Raw genomic sequence first — 20651 nt, 5'->3', positions numbered from 1 at the left:
AACTAAATTTGAGTGTCACTGAATAAAAAAATGATTTTGTTAAAATTTGTCCATTACAAAAGAAAAAACAAATACCTAGATAGGCATATTATGCGCATCGTCCATTCGTTTTTTTAATAAATACCACTATATATATAAGTAGAGGGGAGTACTTAAAAGATGAAATCAAAATATTTATCCAAAATTTTAATATCCACTAAAGCAAGAAAAGGAAGCATCAAATGCCAACGTGTCTCTCTATTTATGAATACCAAATTGTAGATTATAAGCTGAATTTGCTTTAAGCTAGCATTCTTTTGCTCATTAAATCTCTGTTCCATCTTACTAAAGTGCAACTGCATCATCGATTTTTTATTCCTATACCATCAACGATGGTAGTAAAGTTGCAACAAAGGTAAATCACAATTGCAAAACTAAGAATCTATGAGATTTCATTTGCAGCTATTCATTATCTACACTTGGAGTCAATGAAATTTAATCTAGTTACGGATCTATTATTTGAAAGTTGGATTATGTAAAGATTAGCTAATGCCTATAACATAACAGCATTCAGTGTCACTAAATTCCTACTCACCCCTTATTTTCATTGTCATCCAAAGGGCACCCTATGTTGAAAATGTTGGAAAGTTACAACAATTTTAGGATAGTTGATTATGGAAATCTCTTGATACGGGGAATCCTTTATCAAGGTTTAAAATCTCGACCTGCCGATACAGTTTCGATACAATATATATATATATATATATAAAAAATTTAAAAATAAGTTGTTATATTAACTTTATGTAACTTGATAGCATACATTTATCAAAACATTCAAAATAAAGGATAGGTAATTTAAAGTATTTTCTTTAATATTTATAATTCTAAATCTCTTATTCTAAGATAAAAAGATATACATTATCTATAATAATTATATAAATTAATAGAAAAAGCCTAATTTATATATAATAATTTATAATTATATAAAATTTTAATTTACTTAATTATTAATTTATTTAATATATATTTATATAATTATAGTTTATAGATATTCTAAATAATCTATATTAAATATTTTATATATAAAGAGAGAATTATTAACTTGGCTGCATTCTAAAATCAAATTAATTTTAAAAAATTATATATTTTTAAATTTTTTAACAATTAAAATTTTAGAATTATTTATAAACTTTTAAACCTATTTATCAATTTTTAAAATTATTTTAAATATTTTTATAACATTTTTATCTATTTTTAATTTATAAAAATAATTTAAAGTTTGATTTTTAAAATTATTTTAAATTATATAACTATATATTATATAAATTATCTAATTTTTTACTTTAATTTTTTTATATTTTTAATAAAAAAACAAAATAAAATAAAATTATATATTATAATTATATTAATTAATTAACCATTTATTTAATTAATTAATAATTTATATAATATATAATAATTAATTTGAAATTATATATATAATAATGATTTTAAATTTTAATTATAAGTTTTTTAAAAACCCTATTTTTTCTTCTCATCGCGATACACGATTCGCCGCCTCCCTTCGCACGGGAGTCGTCGTCGTCGTCGTCGTCGCCTCACCACCACCAACACTACTAATCTCTCACCGGTGGCCTCGCCGAGGCAGATGTTCCAGGTAAGTGATCCGTAAACTATCCCAATGATTCATTCTTCCTCCTTCCTTCTATCGCGCGAGCATGCACAATTCCTTCTATAGCGTGACGACGAGCGCACGCGATTCCTTCTGTTGCGTGACGCACGCCAAAATCATTGCTCTTCCGATGCCGGTTTTGGTGCATGGGTGGAACGGTAAGTTTCCCCCGTTCCGCTCGGCACAGAACGAAACCCTAGACCCTGTCCTTTTTCCAGTGGCAAGGCCGAGGTGACCGCCGAGGCAAGAGGCGTACATCAACCGCATTGACTTTGCCTTAGACGGCGTTTTAGGCGGTCAAAGATGAGGCGAGTCTGGTGAGGCGGACAAGGCGGCGTACGAGGCAAACGAGGCAATGGGTGAGGCGGACAAGGCGGCGTACGAGGCAAACGAGGCAATGGGTGAGGCGGTCAAGAGAGCAGGTGAGGCGGTTAAAGTCAATAAAATTTAGAAAAACCTTAGATGTATCAATACACTTTATCTCCCTTTCAAAATATAAATAACTCCACCAACCCACTAAGTCACCCACAACCCACCTCCAACCGCCCCCACCACTACTGCCTGTTGTCACCACCAGCACACTAGGTTAACTTTTATATATTTCTAATAAGTTTTTGTTCTAGCTTTTGATCTTTTATTTGGTTATTGAAGATTAATGATGGAAAATGAGAAACAACCGGAGACGAAATTGAAGCAAAAGTCCAGTGATATTATTTGAGATTATAGGGTGTTGTATTGTAAAGAAAAAAAAAGATCGGATCACATGCAAATTATGTAAAAGGCTTATTAAAGGAGGAGTTTATTGAATGAAGCATTATATTGCGGATATTGTAAGACAAGTTGTAGCATGTCCAAAAGCATCCGATAAAGACAAAAAAAAGAGTATGAGTTTATCTTGAAAATAGCAAGAATAAGAAGCGAGAAGAGAGGGCAGAAGTAACTATAGAGGATGATGATTATCAAGTAGAGGGAGATTCTTCTAAAAAGAAGTCAAAGCACCTCAAGCCTATTGATAAGTGGAGATCCACAATCAATCCAACAAAGCAAGACAACAAAACACAAATGATGCATTGAAGTTAAAGTGTAAGATCCGACAATTTAATAATAAGTGTTATTGGAGAAATAACCTTATTAGATTATTTAGAAATTTTTCGGAATTTAAACAGAATCTGTGTGACATGTTTAAGGGGATGAATTTGTACGTTCAGAGAAGGCCTGTTTGGAATATCATTAAAGCTAAGAATTGAGTGAGGAATTAACTTAGGTTTTGGTTGATTAAACCCTAAGGATATACTAAGTATAAAGGTGGCATTAGTGACCAAAATCTAAATGCACCGATTTCTCTCCATCTCTCTCGATCCCATCTTCACCGCCCCTCTTCCTCGTGCATCCCTGCCCGACAGCATCGTAGACGCCTCTTTCACCGGCAGAGCACAGAGGAACAGCCACGGTAGCCAGTACTATCGTCCATTTCCCCTCTCGTCGCCTCTTTCCCGATCTCGTTGTCACCTTGCAATCATTCGTCGTCACACCTCATCCGACCTTTCTTTGCTCGACATCAACCCCTAGCAGCAGCTAGCGTCGCATCTACCCAAGGTTGGCAGCTACATCGTTGCCACCGCTTGATTGCCATCACCGATTGTCGCCCATAGCTTGCCTAATCCTTGCTTCGGCCACAAGCAAGAGGTTGGTCTTTGTCGAAGAGAAATCTATCAATACATAACTGAGGTAAGGATGCTTAGTGTCAGATTAGTAGCAATCTGTATTTGTAGCGATCTGATTTCCATTTTTTGTATTGGGAGATTGTGATTTGTAGTTTGGCCAACCACTGTAACTCTGACCACTGTTTTCCGACAGCAGCTTCATCTAGTTTCGGCCACTATTTCCGACAATAAGCCTCTCTGTCTATGAGTCAACAGTGATGCATTTGGATTAGGTATGATTAGTTCGCTCATTTTTCCTATCATGTTTGGTACTTGATACAATGGATTGAAGAATGGGTTAATTGATTATAGGAGTGATTCCATTTCTGAAAGAATAGGAGGTATTGTTTATAGATGATGTTGTTAATTAACCTTTGATTAGTAGCAATAGGTTGTTGAGTTGTGATCGGTTGTGGTTTGATGAATTAGTTGATGATGGGATTAATACAGAATTAATTTCATTTTCTGTATTGGAATTGTTAATTAAATTGATGTTGTGACTAATGGAATTATTAAATTGATGTTGTGAATTAATTAGTGATTAGTGGATTTAGAAGGATTTATGATGGGTTTGATTTGTGATTGATTGGTGAGAATTAAGGAATTGATTGGTGGATTAAGGATGGACTTATCATCTAATTGGATTTAGATCATTAGATGGAATTAAACATGGTTACCTAATTGAATTAGGATTGAGCTTTGAATTTAGTTAGTTGTTGTATATGTGATTAGCTAAATTGTACATTACGTGATTGCAAGACTTTGATACGAGACGAGCGTCTCTACGTGGGATTGTTTAGCACGATTGATAGATAAAGGCGAGTAGCCGGGTACTTCTTACCTTGATTCTTTAGTTCTTTGACCTTAGTGCATGAGCTGTATTTGGATAGTAACTGTATTGACCTTGACTCCACTCGTATTTTTTCCTAAGCTTAATACTTATTCACTCGATATTTGAGATAATCGATTTGATGTCTATATACAGTCTCTCGTTGCCATCTATGATACTTAACAAATACTAGATACTATGTCTATTTGGTTTGATTGCTGTTTATTCACATATCTTATTGAGCATGCTGGCTTACTATAGCATACCTGATTTCTGTTTATATATATATACAATGATTGCACATCATATCATTACATGCATGTCGGCGACCATGTCTCCCTTGTGGTTGAGCCATTGGCTAGAGCCGCGCACTTGGCCACTCATAGGTAGTGGTAGCTAGAGTACATGCCGCTTGTCATGTCGTGTCCCCACTCAGCTACTCATGGGTAGTGGTAGCTAGAGTTGCGAGCAACAGGGACTCCATTGCTACGTAGCTAGTTAGCTACTCAGTGCCTGTCCACTCGGCCACTCGAGAGTAATGGTAACTGGAGTGTGTACAGTTGTCATTATCCCGGCCTCTCGACCATACAAGGGTCGTGGTGTAGAGGGGTCGGCGGGAGTGACCATCCGTTCATAAGCTTTTATTATTATATTTGCTTATGTTGTTGTTTGCTTACTCATACTGTTGCTTTATTGTATCCATGTGATATACTTACATATGTTAAGTTATATACCTATTGCATGTGTTAAGACACTAGCTTTCTTTTGGGGTAGTATGTATATACCTCACATGTTACCCTTGTAGTATGAGCAGTACTATTGCAGATCCTCACTACCCCTGACTTTCTATTGCTAGTTTAGTTTATGGGTTCAGTTATGGATATTTATTATGATTTCACTGTAGTTCATGTTACGTTTCCCTACGAGACTGTATACTTATGAATTCTAGATATATATGTTATGCTCATGCACTATCTGTCTATTACCCACTGAGTCCTAGCACTCACCACCCCATTAACTGGTTTTCTTTCACTAGGTAGCAGGTAAAAGATTTGTGGAGTCGCCTGGAGATCCTGTCCGTCAGTCTCATGTCACATCGAGCGACTTCTTCTGTTATTGCTTCCATTCGCATTATTGGCTTTGGACTTGTTCGTGTATATGTATTTTTTGTATAGAGTTTAACTTTGTGGATTTTTGTATTTGGTTTGATATTGTGGTGTCAAGCCAAGCCGGCTCGGAGTTGATTGTTTTATGATTTTGTGATCGTTATTTTGTGACTTCCGCTGTGTTTTGCTAAAGCCGTGTGGGCTACTTATTATACAACTGCATGGTTATCCTTTTTTTGTTCCAGCCATGTGGGTTGTTGTTAATAGCTTGTGAGTAGCATTGTGCATTGTATACTGGTTTCATTTGTCACTGCTACAGGGGAGGTGCTGCCCGATTTTCTTTGGACAACCTTACCCTCAGGGCGTGACATAAAGTTTACAAATGATGTGCATGAGTACCTTGCAAGATGGATTTATGAGGCGGAGATTCCTTTTCATGCAATTGACTATCAAAATTTTAGATAGTTTGTAGAGGCAGTTGGTCAATTCAACCTGGGTTGCAAACCTTGGTTAATATCTTCTAAGAGAGTCACTTTTGAAGCAAGAAGTTGAGAGGACCAAATTATCTCTAAAAAAACATAAAAAAGAGTCAATGAAAAATGGATGTTCAATTATGATCTATGCATGGACGGATCGCAAGAGAAGCATTACGAATTTATGTAGTAATTGCAAACTAGGCACTTCATTCCTTGGTTCTATTGATGAATCCATGGAGGCACACACTAGGGCTTACATATTTGAGTTTCTGGAAAAATACATCAATGAAATTGACCCCCAACATGTTGTTCAAGTAGTGATGAACAATGTTACAAATAATATAGCGGCAATAGAGTTGTTCAAGGTTACACAACCCCAAATTTTTTGAATCTCTCGTGTGACTCATATAATCAACCTCATACTTGAAGCAATTGAAAAGTTACCCAAGTTTAGTAAAATCCTTGAGAAAGCAAAAGCCTTAACAATATTCATCTATGCATATCATGGAACTTTGACTATTATAAAGAAATATACCAAGAAGAGGGATATTGTGAGGCCCGGGATGACTAGATTTGCTACTTCATTTTTTACTTTGGGAAGTATCAAAGGCAAGAAAGTTCAAGTGAAGGCGACAGAGTAAAAGTATCTCTTTTGGAATGATGTTTCTTTGATTTTGAATATTTTCACCCTTAGCGAAAGGTGACAAAAAGCTCTCAATGGTCTTTTTATTTGGTGCACTTAAATAAGCCAAGAAAGAGATTAGAAAGGGTTTCAAAATGTCATCCCTATTTTGAAGATTATTAATGAGAAGTATAAGATTAGACTTGATAGTTCTTTGCATCATGTCGCTTACTTGTTAAATCTGATTTTTTTACTTCAAAAATCCAACCATACAAAATAATATCAATGTTATGAATGAGTTCTTGAATTGGAGAGAATTTTTTCCACCGACGAGGACATGCAATCTACCATTTCTAATGATGAATTGTTGAAGTTTAAGAGTAAATCCGGAAACTTTGGAAGAAAAATAGCGACCGCAGCATATGAGAAGGTGGATGTGTATCATGACTTTGATCAAGTACATCTCTTTCCTTTATTTTTATTCACTAACATACATGTCACTTTACCTTTTTCTTGGTTTATTATTTTTTTGTCTCTTTACTTTTTGAAGTTGGATGATCTAATTATGGTGGTGACACTCACTTATAAAAAAATAGCAATGAGATTTCTATCTTTGACAAGTGGTTCATCGGGTGTGAAAGAAATTGGAACCAATTTGAAAGGGTAAATAGTAATTCATAAATTATGTTATTTATCCTTTCTTTTTATTAGTTTTTAATAATTTTCTAATTGTTTAGATACATACAAAGAAGAGGAATATGCTCAAGATATCAAGATTGAATGATCTTGTATATGTCAAATTCAACGTCAATCTTATGAAGAAGAAGAGTAAAAGAGAAATAGACGAAGATTTGTTTCTATCCTCTCAAACTAGTGAAGTTCAAGATTGACTTATTGATGGTGGTGATGAAGATGAGGTTGAGTCGGGTTCAGTACTTAATTAGAGAATGGTGGCAAAGGCCTCGGGAGCGGATGAAGTGCTACAAACCAAAGAGTGCAAGGAGCATCCCTATTAGGGAACTTGATAAGGATTTAGATACATCGAGGAAGAGAATGAAGATGTTGATTTTGAGTTCGATGATGAGAGGATTATGGATGCAGTTGATGGTGCATGTGTGGATGATTTAGAAGATTAGTTATGTTTAGTCTAATTTTTGTTGGCTTGTTGCCATGTTGAATTGAAACTTTGAATTTTAAACATAGGCTTTTGACAAAAGTAATGATACTATTTTCTTAGTATTTATATGGTGATGAATCTTTATTAATTATCTTGTTAGTTATATTTATATATTTATTTGTACCTTATATAAATTGTATTGTATTATCTGAAGCTTATTTATGAATAAACATCATTTAATTAAATATATCATAAAGAATGATGACTATTTATAATATTATGTATAAAAATAGTATATAAAAAATTCAACCAACTATGTTGCCAAGGCGGTAGGTGGTCACTGACCGCCTCACCACCGCTTACCATCATTTATAACACTGCTCTTATCATGGAAATCCGTTGACACATGAAACCCTTGATATGGGGATCCATTAGGAATAAAATACTTTAATTTATACGATTTTATTTTTCTAGTTTCTATAAATCATCAATGTACAATGTATATATATACTCATTATTATGCATAATGGAAAAAAATAAGAGATCATTTCATTCCACATTTCTTGACATGGTATCAGAGTTCTAGGATCTTGTGCCTCTAAATAAGATAAGAGTCCGTGTTTTTTCACAATTTTCTTCTTCACATATAAGTTTCTTAGCAAATTTAGATATCATCCCAATTCCTAATGCCTTATCTAAGGCTTTATCTAATGAGAAATGTTGAGAAGCTACGAGAATAGAAATAGAAGCACTTGAGAAGAACAAAATGTAGGAGTTCATAGAGTTGAGACAAAATAAAAGAGTAGTGGAATACAAATGGATGTTTATGGTGAAGTAAAGATCAGATAGGTCTCTAGAGAGATATAAGGTGAGGTTGGTTGCTAAGGGATACACACAAACCTATGGAGTGAACTATCAAAAAAACATTTACACCGGTAGCTAAAATGAATACAGTGAGGCTTCTATATCCTTGCCACAAATTTCAATTGAGGTTTACAATAGTTTGATGCAAGGTTTAAAATTTCGACCCGTGCCGAGATTTCGGTCCCAGACTGGAACAATACAATTTCGGTATCGTATCGTGCCGTACCGATATGGTTTCGGTATTTTTTTTATTTATATATAGTAATTATTAGATAAATATATTTATTGTGTATAATTTAAAAATAAGCTGTATATTGATTTTATATAAGTTCTCCATTATTAAACAACTTAATATTGTTAGAAAAAATAATTAAATATAGTTTTCTATAAAAAAAATTGATCTATCAATAATTTGAATTAAAATTAATACATCATAATATGTTACCTTGCTAATACTAAAATGAGTGACATGAATCAGATGGAAGCATTGGTTCTTGTAACATTTTGCTTAGATAACCTCTATAGTTCTCCAATGTCCAGATTAAATAATTATAATTATATAAATTAATATAAATATGCTATTTTATATATAATAATTATATAAATTAACTATTTATTCATTTAATTAATTATTAATTTAAATAATATATATTTAAAATAATAAAAATATTAAAATATCAATTAAATATTAAAATAGTAAAAATATACAAAATAATTAAAAAATATATCAAAATATAAATTTAATTTATTAAAAATTTTATGAAAAAATTTAGAATTTTTAAATAAAATAATTTAAGAATATTATTTAATAAAATTTATTAATTTTTTAAAATTTTAAATATATTTTTTATATTTTATTAAGATAATTTAATTAGGATTTATGAAAGTCTCTTCAAAATATCACATTTATGTGGAAATTGTTTGAATTATTTAAATTACAATATTAATTTTGCATAGGACATGCTCTTTCTATGACGCGCGCCCGTGACGCCTCGGGTGGTGCCTGAGGCATCCAGCAACGCCTCCAGCAGCATCGAAAACATCCGGTGACGCTTCTAGCGACGCCGAAAGCATCCCGCTACGCTTCCGGCTCCGCCAGAAGCGTTGCGAAGCCTCCAACGCCCGTGACGCTTCAGGTGTCCCACAACGCCTCCAGCGGCACCGAAAGCATCCGGCGACGCATTCTGGATGCCCTACTACTCATGATGCATGCTTGAAACAGCCACGTGTAGGATGTCGGTTTCGCTTCTCCAACCGAATGGTAAAAACCGTCCATGTCACACGGCACGTAAAGGTAAAAACCATCCGTGCTACCCGGCACGCTAGACATTTCAATCGCTGGTTTAATGTAAAGAATGTCTTACTTAGTGGTGACTTAGAGGAAGAGATATATATGGTGATTCCATCATACTTTAGAGGAGAGATCAAAGGGAGAAAGGTTATTATATGGACTCTCAAAGAGCTTAGTTTAGTAGATCTACAAAGGTGAACAAAGTTAAAGTGATCATAGATTATTCATTAAACACACGACTTTCAGGATGACATAATTGTTACCGGGACCGATGAGAAAAAAAAAATGAAGGTCTTGAAAAACTGCTTGGCAAAGTAATTTGAGATCAAAGACTTGGACAACTTGAAATACTTCCTTAGGATAGAAATAGATCGATCTTGGCAAAGTATCTTCATTTCCCAACATAGTATGTGGTTGACCTCTTGAAGGAAACTAATAAATTAGCATGTAAATATGCATCAATTCTGATTGATCCCAATCACAAACTTGGAAAGGCGAATGATGATAAGGCAATAGACAAGGAAGGGTTCTCGAAATTGAGTGGGAGGCTAATATATTTGCCACACACTCGGTCGAATATTGTCTATGTTGTGAGTGTGGTAAGTGAGTTCATGCATAATCCTAAAGAAGTCCATCTACAAGCTGCAAATCAAATAGTCCACTATCTCAAAGTTAATTTAGGAAAAGGAATTTTATTTAAGGTGAGAGGTTGATTCTTCAAACTTACACTTATGCAGACTACGTAGGATATCATAGACGTTCTACGACAGATTGTTGCATGTTCCTAGGTGATAATTTGGTCATGAGGAGGAGAAAGAAATAAAATATGGTAGCTCGGTCAAGTACAGAAGCAGTGTTTAGGGCTATTATGGCTCAAAGTGTGTGTGAACTACTATGGTTGAAGATCATCCTGAAAAATCTCAAAATAAAGTGGGAGGAGCCTATGAAACTATATTGCGACTATAAGTTAGCTATCAATATTGCTTATAATCCAATACAATATGACAAGACAAATTACATCGAGATCAGTAGGCACTTTATAAAGGAGAAGTTAGACAACAAGTTAATTTGTACTCCCTATTGTATCTATAAAGGAACAACTTGCAGATGCATTTGCAAGGGAACTTAATAGACATGACTTGTCAATGATTATATCCAGCTGGAAATGGATTGATATCAATTCACCATCTTGAGGGGGAGTATTGAAAAGTTGACAATTAATATGAGGATCCAGTTTAGGAATAAAATATTTTAATTATTCTTTTCTATTTTTCTGATTTATATACATAATTAATGTGCAACATATATATATATATATATATATAGACACTCATTATCGTGCATAATGAAAAAAGTAAGAATTTCATTCCATATTTCTTGACAAAAAAAATATCAAAACAATGTCCCATCTTATTTTTCATCTTAACACTGTTGTAGCAACTTTAGCCTGCTATAATAGTGTTGCAACAAGGTGGAATGGAAAATAGGATGGAGTGCCCTTTTGATATTTTTTTTTTCAAGATAGGGCACCTTTTGATAATAATGAAAATAAGGGGCACCGTTTTATCTTTTGCCCAAATAGAAGTCAAGTTGGTATGTAGCCCTCCCACTTCCTTGTATTGATACAGAAGCACTTCCATGTATAATTGGTAAAAGCACATGACAATGATGCAGTTCATTTATCAGGAAGGTTCAATCCAATTTATTTTTCAATGAAATCGATGTCTCACAAAGATTCAAGAGAAATTTAAATAAATTTTAGATTAAAAAAATATATACAGTCAAATTATATAAGAGAACTACTGAAATCCATTTAAATTTGTTTAATTCAAATTGAGAATGAAAATGGATAAAATTGTGGTAAGCTTTGGACAAATTGAGATGATTTTTAAAAATAAAGTGACCGGTCTAACCTTTTCTTTAATCCTAGCTTGATTATGAGAGAATCCTAACACGGGAATGAGAGAGTCTTTCACTCTCTTAAATTTCTTAACCTCGCTATAGCTCAAGATTCACCATGAGATAAAGATCAAGGATCATTACTTCAACCTTAATATCATTCATTAGAATCAACAACTCATAAATTTCTCTCCCTTATTGTCCTTCGAGGGAGGTTATCATGAATCAACAGTCATTATCATGGTTCAATAGAGAATATAAAAATCTAGCTTGTTCAACAATAATCTTGAAACTAACACCAACTAAAAATTAATTTGAATATTAGAAGAGACTTGATTAAACATTATAACATTGAATATGAAATAATAACACTTATATTTTTTTAAATGCAATCTAGTGTTATTATGTATAATAAAAAAATATGATTTTATATTTTTATTTATTAATTTTATATTAATAAATATGACAATATTTGCTTGATGCATTACTAAAAATTAGAGGTGCAATGACATATAATAAAAAATTTGGTAATTTGTTGGATACAATAATTATTTAACAATTATTTAACATGATATTGAAAACAAAAAAAATGTCTGATCAATGGAGGATAAGTACTCTAGTTCCCTTATATAAGAACAAGGGAGACATACAAAATTGTGCAAACTATAGGGGTATTAAACTAATGAGTCATACTATGAAACTTTGGGAAAAAATAATAGAAAAAAGATTAAGGAAGGAGACCACAGTGACAGAAAATCAATTTGGGTTCATGCCTGGAAGGTCGATAATAGAAGCTATACATCTCCTTAGACAATTAATTGAAAAATATCGGGAGCAAAAATAAGATCTACACATGGTATTCATTGACTTAGAAAAAGCTTATGATAGAGTCCCAAGAGAACTTATATGGAGAATTTTAGAAAAGAGAGGTGTTAGCGTAACATATATTGAACTTATTAAGGATATGTATGAGGATGTAACGACCAGAGTAAAGACTTCAGGCGGAGTAACTGAAGCATTTCCAATAAAGATAGGGTTACATCAAGGATCAGCCCTAAGTCCCTATCTTTTTACACTAATTATGGATAAACTCACTGAGCACATTCAAGACACAATACCGTGGTGCATGTTGTTTGCAGATGATATTATTTTGGTAGATGAGACACGTGAAGGAGTAAATGCTAAGCTAGAATTTTAGAGGGAAACACTAGAAGGGAAAGATTTTAAACTTAGTAGATTAAAGACAGAATATATGGAATTTAAGTTTAGCAATATTAGAAGTAATGAAACAATTGTTAAGATAGGAGAGGACGAGTTGCCCGGAACCGAGAGATTTAAATATTTAGGATCATTTTTACAAAATGATGTAGGGATTGAGAGAGATGTCTTACATAGAATACAAGCAGGATGGATGAAATGGAAGGGAGCGTCGGGTGTTTTATGTGACCGTAAAGTACCTCTTAAACTTAAAGGTAAGTTCTATAAAACCGCAGTTAAACCTGCTATGTTATATGGAGCTGAATGTTGGGCTATGACTCGAGCACATGAGCAAAAGATGAGAGTTGCAGAGATGAGGATGTTAAGGTGGATGTGTGGGCATACAAAGATGGACAAAATAAGAAATAAGAGCATTAGAGAGAAAGTCGAAGTTGCATCTATTGAGGACAAACTCCGAGAGACACGTTTAAGATGGTACGGACATGTACTTAGACGACCAATAAATGCTCCAGTTAGGCGATGTGAAACTATGATAAACATGCATATCAAATGAGGAAAAGGAAGACCAAAAAAGACTTGGTTAGCAACAATAAAACAAGATAAAATTTATTTAAATATAGATGATGATATAATAGGCGATAGAGCTCAATGGCGTAAAAGGATTCATATAGCCGACCCCACTTAGTGGGAAAAGGCTTGGTTGTTGTTGTTGTTGTTGGATACAATAATTTTATTATATCTTTCTCTTTTTTTTTTTGGTAATGTTTTCTATTGATTCCAATTTCATTAATCCTACTCATTTGTTGCAACAATACTTGCACTATTTGGCTATACGATCTCAATCCCAATATTGTTTTTAATGACTATACATTCAATTGTTGGAATATAAATGATACCATCGCAGTTTTTTATTTTTTTATTACAAAGGAATATTTTTCTGGAAGGAAAACCCTAAAGGCAGTGACAAACAACAAAATTGGTTAGCAAATATAGTCTATGTTTCACCATCAGTAACCTTAATGTGATATAGCTGATGTTTTCAAATCAATACAAAATAATATACTAGTCGCCATTGTCTTGTCTATAAGAAAAAAGAAAAAACAATAGTTGTTTTAAAGTCTCCTGTGAAGTATCTACATATTATCCTAATATGCATGTCACCTAATTTTCTCATAAATAATTCATTAACTCAGGTAAGGAAGATAAAATACCTAGGACATAAGTCTACTCTATCATTTATATTTTAAATTTTCAGTTATGGAGATCATTGTAGCTAAAGACAATGGTTTTGCATCTTCTATAACCATGTTAAAATTTAGTTATCAACCATTACAAAAGGGAAAAAAAAGAAATGCAAAAATATGCATATACATGCATTAAAAAACAGTTAATGTCAGTCTCAAATCTGAATAACAAAATCAAGGGCAATGCTAGGTCCCAGAGTAAACCAGTGTCAAAGGCGTTTCCTTAAGAATATGAGTTTTAATTTAATGGATTATAATTATCATTGATAAGAACAGAAAATGCCTTCACCATCTAAGTACCTCAATATGCTCAATATGCAAATGATGAATTTAATTTGCAATAAAATAATACTTTGAAGCACAAGTATAGAAGAGTAAATATAATATAGAAAAAAATCAAAAAGAAATACATAATTCTAATTTTCAAATTCAATCTACTGAAAAGTTCAATATAAAAGTTGTATAATTGATATTAAAAAATATTTAAAAAGGATAATGCCATCAAAGGTATATTTACAGAATTATAGCAATTAGGTAGTAAATTAAATTAAAATTTTGTTATGTCAAATTATGCCAACACAGAATTTCAAAATTAATTCAGAAGAGTCTTACACCTTTCAATTCTCTTCCACTTAGCTTTTCTACTTCTAGAAGCAAAACCATAATAATTAGATAATCAATTAAATTAAATTTTTACCATACCATATTATATCAACACTTGGTACACTTCAACATGCATTAGATACATTAAGATGAATTTAAGACTATTAATCACCTTCCACTTAACTTATTTACTTCAACAAAATAAGGTTATAAGAATCAGATAGTCAATTAGATTAAAATTAAAAGTAAATGACAAAATCACAATACCTAAATCAACAAAATAGTGAAGGTATAATTGTCGAGGTTTCCCTATTAAGGAAAAATTCTAAGAGAAACATTTAAGATGGTTCAGGCACTTACGTAGACGTCCAATAAATATCCCAATTAGGAAATATGAGATCATGACAAATAGAGGAATAGGGTGACTAAAGAAGACTTGGTTAGCAACGACAAATCAGGATGAGGATATAGTAAGGGATTGAGCCCAATATAGCTGACTCTACTTAGTGAAATAAAGAATTTGGGTGTTGTGGTTGTAGTTGTATGCTTTGATGTGTATGAAAGTCTGTTGAGTGTAATATAATATGATATTCATTGGGACAGGAGACATGGGAGAGATTACTCAATCATGTCTAAGCACAACACAATTTCCAAACAGGCTTTAGTATCAATGTTAATAATGAAAGTGGCATCACGGTGTAAAACCTCATATCATGTCATATCATGTCAAGAGGCACAATCAAAAAATTATCAAAATTTGATACTACTAGGCACATCTTATCTATTCTATATCATTGTGTCAATTATGTCAATGAACTATAGATTTTAAGTAGCACCAAAATTAAATAAAAATGTAATTTCAACAATACTAAAAGAAGTGAGAAATAATTAAAATGGATGGCCAAGAAATTTCAACAAGTAAAAAATAATAATATATTGGATCTATTTGATATTGATAAAGATATCATTATAATATAAAGAATGAATGGTTGGAATAAAAGAAGTTTTGGAATCTTGTGTGATTGTCGTGTCTCTTAGCAAAACAAATCTTATGTGCTAATGGTAAGACAAGACAGTTGTTTTGGTCAAAACATTAGGTAGTTGGAAACAACAAGAACAAAATGTCAAATATGAGAATGCTAATTTATGCATGTTAGTGTGAGATTACAAGATAATAAAGAATATTACTAATCCAAAAGATGACCAATCAAAAAAATATAGATTCATTTAACAATAAAATGAGAAAAGAATGGACTAAAATGATATATCATGTTCAAAGATGACTAGTAAAAACTATAATGACACAAGTTGAATCCGTTAGATTTGAATGCATGATAGGTAGCGAAGAACAGATAAAACTATATTATTATTAGATTACATATGACTAGTGATATAATCTTGCATGGAGTTCAATTGAGATAAAAGATCCATGAAATCGCTCTTCAATACTAAGGACTAACACAATTTGTTGTTAGTACTACAAGTAGGATTGCATCATCAAATCAGATAGAATTCCAGAAACCATAAATGAAACTATTCATCGCATATTATGATCAAAAACATTTACTAGAAAGAAATTTAATTGGAAAGAAATAAAGTAGTAGGAATTTGGATTTTGATATATCTTATTGTTTCTCATTTTAAAAATGGGCATTCAACTCCTATTTAAGAATAAAAGACATCAGTTCAATAGGATTTTAACTGACCACAAAGGTAAACCTATAAGAACATATTTGGGGAATGCTTAACTAATCAAAACCAATTAATGGTGCCAGATGTAGACCTTAGAAACTGTACGAAAATAATCATTTCTAGTTATCCAGGAGTAAAAGATGCAATTTTAAGGAATTAATGTAAGGCTTTTCAAAAGTATGAAGAGGATATTTGGAAGAAGAGATTGAAAAAATTGATGTCATGTGGATTTTAAAGATACAAAAGATTAGGAATATGTCAATTCTTTGCCAAAAGTAGACGTGTAATATATCTACAGTTGGTGGTACAAGAAAGTGCATTAGACTATTAGACAAAGGGAGAGGTTGAATTGTTTTCCAAATTTGAAAGAGTTTAGAATATTAAGGTATAATTTGACTAAGTCATTTGTCAAAGTTTTTAGACATAGTGCTTTTAGTTAAATAAGCTGATGAGTCATTATGAAACTTTAGGAAATAGTGCTTCAGATAAAAATAAGAGATGGAATACAGAATCTGAATTAAATTGATCCTGTGCTTGGAAGACTGATTACATTATTAATTATTTAATAAGATAACTAATGAAAAGAAAAGAGAAAAAGAATTATTCCCCTATGATTTTTATTAATTAAGAAAAATGTATTAATTAAGATAACTATAGCAAGTGTTTAAAAAAATTAGTAACTATACTGATGTGATAAACATGTCTATGTACTAGTAGTTTTAAAATTATTGTTAAGATGTCATAAGGCAATTCAAAGATTTTATACTTAGATAAGTTGAATTGATTATACTTGAACTTGCAAGGGATGGCATGAGACCAAACAACTCCAGTTACTCTAAGTATCTAACTAAAAGTAATCTTAAGAGATATATGTATTGCTAATGATGTAGTCTCACACAGTGTTCAATGGATGGAGATATCCATATAATTGAATCTGAGCATTTAAAACTATTAAATTTTGCTGAGAATGAATAAATAAATTAATAATCATATTAAATCTTCTTGATGTATGTTAGATTTATTGATGATGTTGTAATAATATACATTTTAAACATGATTTTCAGAGAGAAACTAAATATAGTAAAGATTTCACTTACCAAACAAGACGTAAGATAAATATTTAAGCTTGTTATAAGAGGTAAATTTACTATTATTCAATAGCAATTAGGTGCATCAATAACAGGTGATAAATTGAGAGACAAAAGAAGCAATTAAGTTATGTAAAATGTAATACATTTTGTAGCCAGAGAAGTTGAATGTGTTCGAGATGAAAGGAGTAAAGAACCACTACTTAACATAATTAAAATGATTCAAAAATTTTGGATATTTCTAACAATATAGTTTTATATAGTTCAATAATAGAATATAGATATAGATATAGATATAGATATAATTAGGCAACCCCAAATAGTAGACTCATAATTTTTAGTTGTTATATCAATACTTCCTCTAAAAATTTTAAAGATAAATATACAATAGAGAATGATTCTACATTATTTATTTTAAACATATGCATTGATTTTATAATAACAAATTATGTAAAATACAACTGATGAAACATAGTACCGTTCAAAATTCCAAACGAGAAAAGAAACAAAAATGCACTGAATTAATTGATAACTAAGGAAATAGAACTGCACCCTATTAAATAGGAGATTTATGGCATTTATGACATTTATACAGAAAAAAAATTACCTGCTCTTCAATAATTGAGAGGGAAAGTGTAGAATAAGTTTATGTTAAATATGCAGATAACAGTTCATGTAGCACCATACACAACAAAGGTGACATATAGCTAGAGTTAGGATACATGGCATGAACATGAACTGATTACAGGAAAACTAAAAGGTAGGCAGTTATAGGTTACTCACTCTATTAAAACCAGCGATCAAAAACACTGGAACCCATCCTTGTTCATCCATGTTCTGCCTCAGATAAACATCTCTGCACAAGTTTTCTGCACTGGAGGATAGCAAAGCAATTGCTATGAATTCAAACACACCTTAAATTATTTCAAAAACCAGAATCAAATAGAAAAAGGGATGTTCACCTGAAATAGTAATCTATCTGCTTCAATAAATTGGCACGTTGTGGATCAATAGCAGGAATAAACATTTGATGAGGCACTGCTGGATGAGGTACGAAGGGCACACCTCCAGGAGGTGTCTGAGTAGCAATATAAAAGATAGGAGAAGGTACATCTGAAGGCAGATTAAAATCATCGCCATGATAGGTGAACCATACCGGAACTATCAAGGAGAACAGCATATCAAAGATTCAGATCAGATCACTTACCAGGAAAGACCATTGGATTCTCAAAAGGCCCCGGCTGAGGAGGATGATGGCCAAGGAAAGGAGGTGACACGGGTGTAGGCGGCCTGATGAGCCTGGTATTCCGCGGCTGCATGCGAACGTCTGAGGCACCTGCATTGCGACGATATCCATCATAGGCTCCACGCTCAACATCACGGTGGTTACTATAGTTGTTGTGAGAACCAGCACCCCCACCATTGTTCCACCTCCGGTTACCACCATAGCTTCTACGGTCGCCACCATCATCGGCATGTGACCCAGACCCGCCCGTGGTGTTTCCACGGTCCCAATTAGTGGTTTTTCTAGGAATTTGATCTCGAGGTGAGAGTGTGACTTCTGAAGGTTGATGCTTCTCCGAATTTGCCATAGGTGACGAAGTAGGTGGTGGTGAAGACAGTAACATCCCGCCATCAGCAGCTGTGCCACTGCTACTAATATGACTGCCTCCGCCACGTTTCATTGATTTCTGACGGGCAGGAGTCGCATGGTTCCGGAGTAGAGAAGGATTAGAGTTGGGTTTTGGCGAAGAAGTAGACGTCGCAGAGCCCTAAGCAGAATAGAGAACCATAAAATAGATTACCAGAGTAGCACGCACAGGTGCTCAGATCGATGTCATTAGAAACCTATGCAATTCGACCAAAATCAGGAAAATCTCACCGCCGGCGCAGAAAGCGGTGCATCAGAAAGGGATTTCAGGGCATCGGACGAGGATGATTTGGGGGAGGGTTTAGCGGACTCCGAGAGAGCGGGCCAAGACGCGGCTCCTCCAATCACGGCGGCGCCCCCCTTCGCCGACACATTGGGCGGTCGCATCCAAGCCTGCTTCTTACCTTGGGCGGCGTCCGATGGAGTCCTAGACGCATCTTCTGGAGACGCCTCATGAGGGGATCGATCTGAGATCTCCAGGTCGGGGATCGCGACGACCGGCAACGGGGAGGAAGGGGAAGGCGGGACACCGGAGGGAGGAGCCCCGGTCTCCGCCCCGTTGACTTGAGGCCCGGGGTGGAGGGTGGCCTGTGAGGAACGGGGGGAGGTGGAGGGGGAAGAGGGATCGGCGGCGCCTGCGGCCATGAGATAAGCCAGAGGAGAGGTTGTTAAGGAAAGCGTCACGGATGGGGGAGCTGCGCCGGCGATGGGATGAGAAGGGAAATGGAAGGGAATAAAATTGGTGGTTCAAGACTCCGGCGAGGGTACAAAAAAAGTCACTACGACCTACGGGCTACGGGAGGAAGAGCAATGAGAGCGAGGGTGTCTCTCGTGCATCTCTAGCTTCGGTCGCCTCGTTTTATTCCCATTAAAAGCCTCGTTATAATAGGGACTGCATGTACAACAGCGTCAATGAGACAATATTCCAAATAACATCGGCAAAAATTAAAAGGACCCTGCCCATTAAAGGAGCACTGTATTTTAATTTTCTTTTAGGGTTATGTTTTATAATTCATCCTTAAATTATATAAAAGAAGTAAAGCATAAGGTTATTTTATAATCTCGACTAGTTTTTTTAATAAAATACTATTTCTTTTATAATCTAAGGTGAACTTCATTCGAATAATTTTAAAGTTAGCCGGTCTTCCCTGAGCTTATCCACAATAAATAGTCATTCATTTGGAATTTAAACCCTCTTATTACTCTTATTTTATCACTACATCACACTTTATAAGGTCACTATATTTTTAAAAAAATATATTGTTTAGATTGATTGACAGTGTTAATCTAATAGTTGAGCCTAATTAGTTAGCTCGACCATGAATCAACAAATAATCGATGATAAATTGACGATTCAAATCGATAGAATTTTATGGTAACATGATCCTTATCTTATTTAAACTCTCTACACACCCCGGTTGATTATCAAGATACTCCTTTAGATAATAGATGTATATTTCTTAGTATCATCATTTTCAATTAAGGTGAAGGTCAGTACTCTTCTTTTATTAAAATGGTATTACTCTACTCAAGTGATTATGAATTATCGGCAATCACTCTAAAGATATAATAACCTAGATTCCTTTTATTGAGATGA

At 33.6% G+C, this 20651-nt stretch overlaps 1 protein-coding gene across 1 annotated transcript in view; it reads right to left on the bottom strand.

Moving 5' to 3' along the window:
- The window catches only part of LOC121974853 (la-related protein 1B-like), a 30938-nt gene extending 11014 nt beyond the window's left edge, over window positions 1-19924 (bottom strand). The window contains exons 1-4 of the mRNA XM_042526111.1: window positions 19286-19924; window positions 18611-19175; window positions 18366-18516; window positions 18187-18277 (exon numbers count right to left, since the gene is read on the bottom strand). Coding sequence (XP_042382045.1) covers window positions 18187-18277; window positions 18366-18516; window positions 18611-19175; window positions 19286-19699 — 1221 coding nt within the window. The 5' untranslated portion in view covers window positions 19700-19924. The remainder of the gene's footprint in view (window positions 1-18186; window positions 18278-18365; window positions 18517-18610; window positions 19176-19285) is intronic.
- Between the last annotated feature and the right edge of the window lie 727 nt (window positions 19925-20651).

The sequence above is a fragment of the Zingiber officinale genome, chromosome 4B (assembly GCF_018446385.1).
Source record: "Zingiber officinale cultivar Zhangliang chromosome 4B, Zo_v1.1, whole genome shotgun sequence".
In the NCBI taxonomy this organism is placed as follows: domain Eukaryota; kingdom Viridiplantae; phylum Streptophyta; class Magnoliopsida; order Zingiberales; family Zingiberaceae; genus Zingiber; species Zingiber officinale.
The sequence above is the reverse complement of the archived record's forward strand: the minus strand, read 5'-3'. Positions and strand labels throughout refer to the sequence as shown.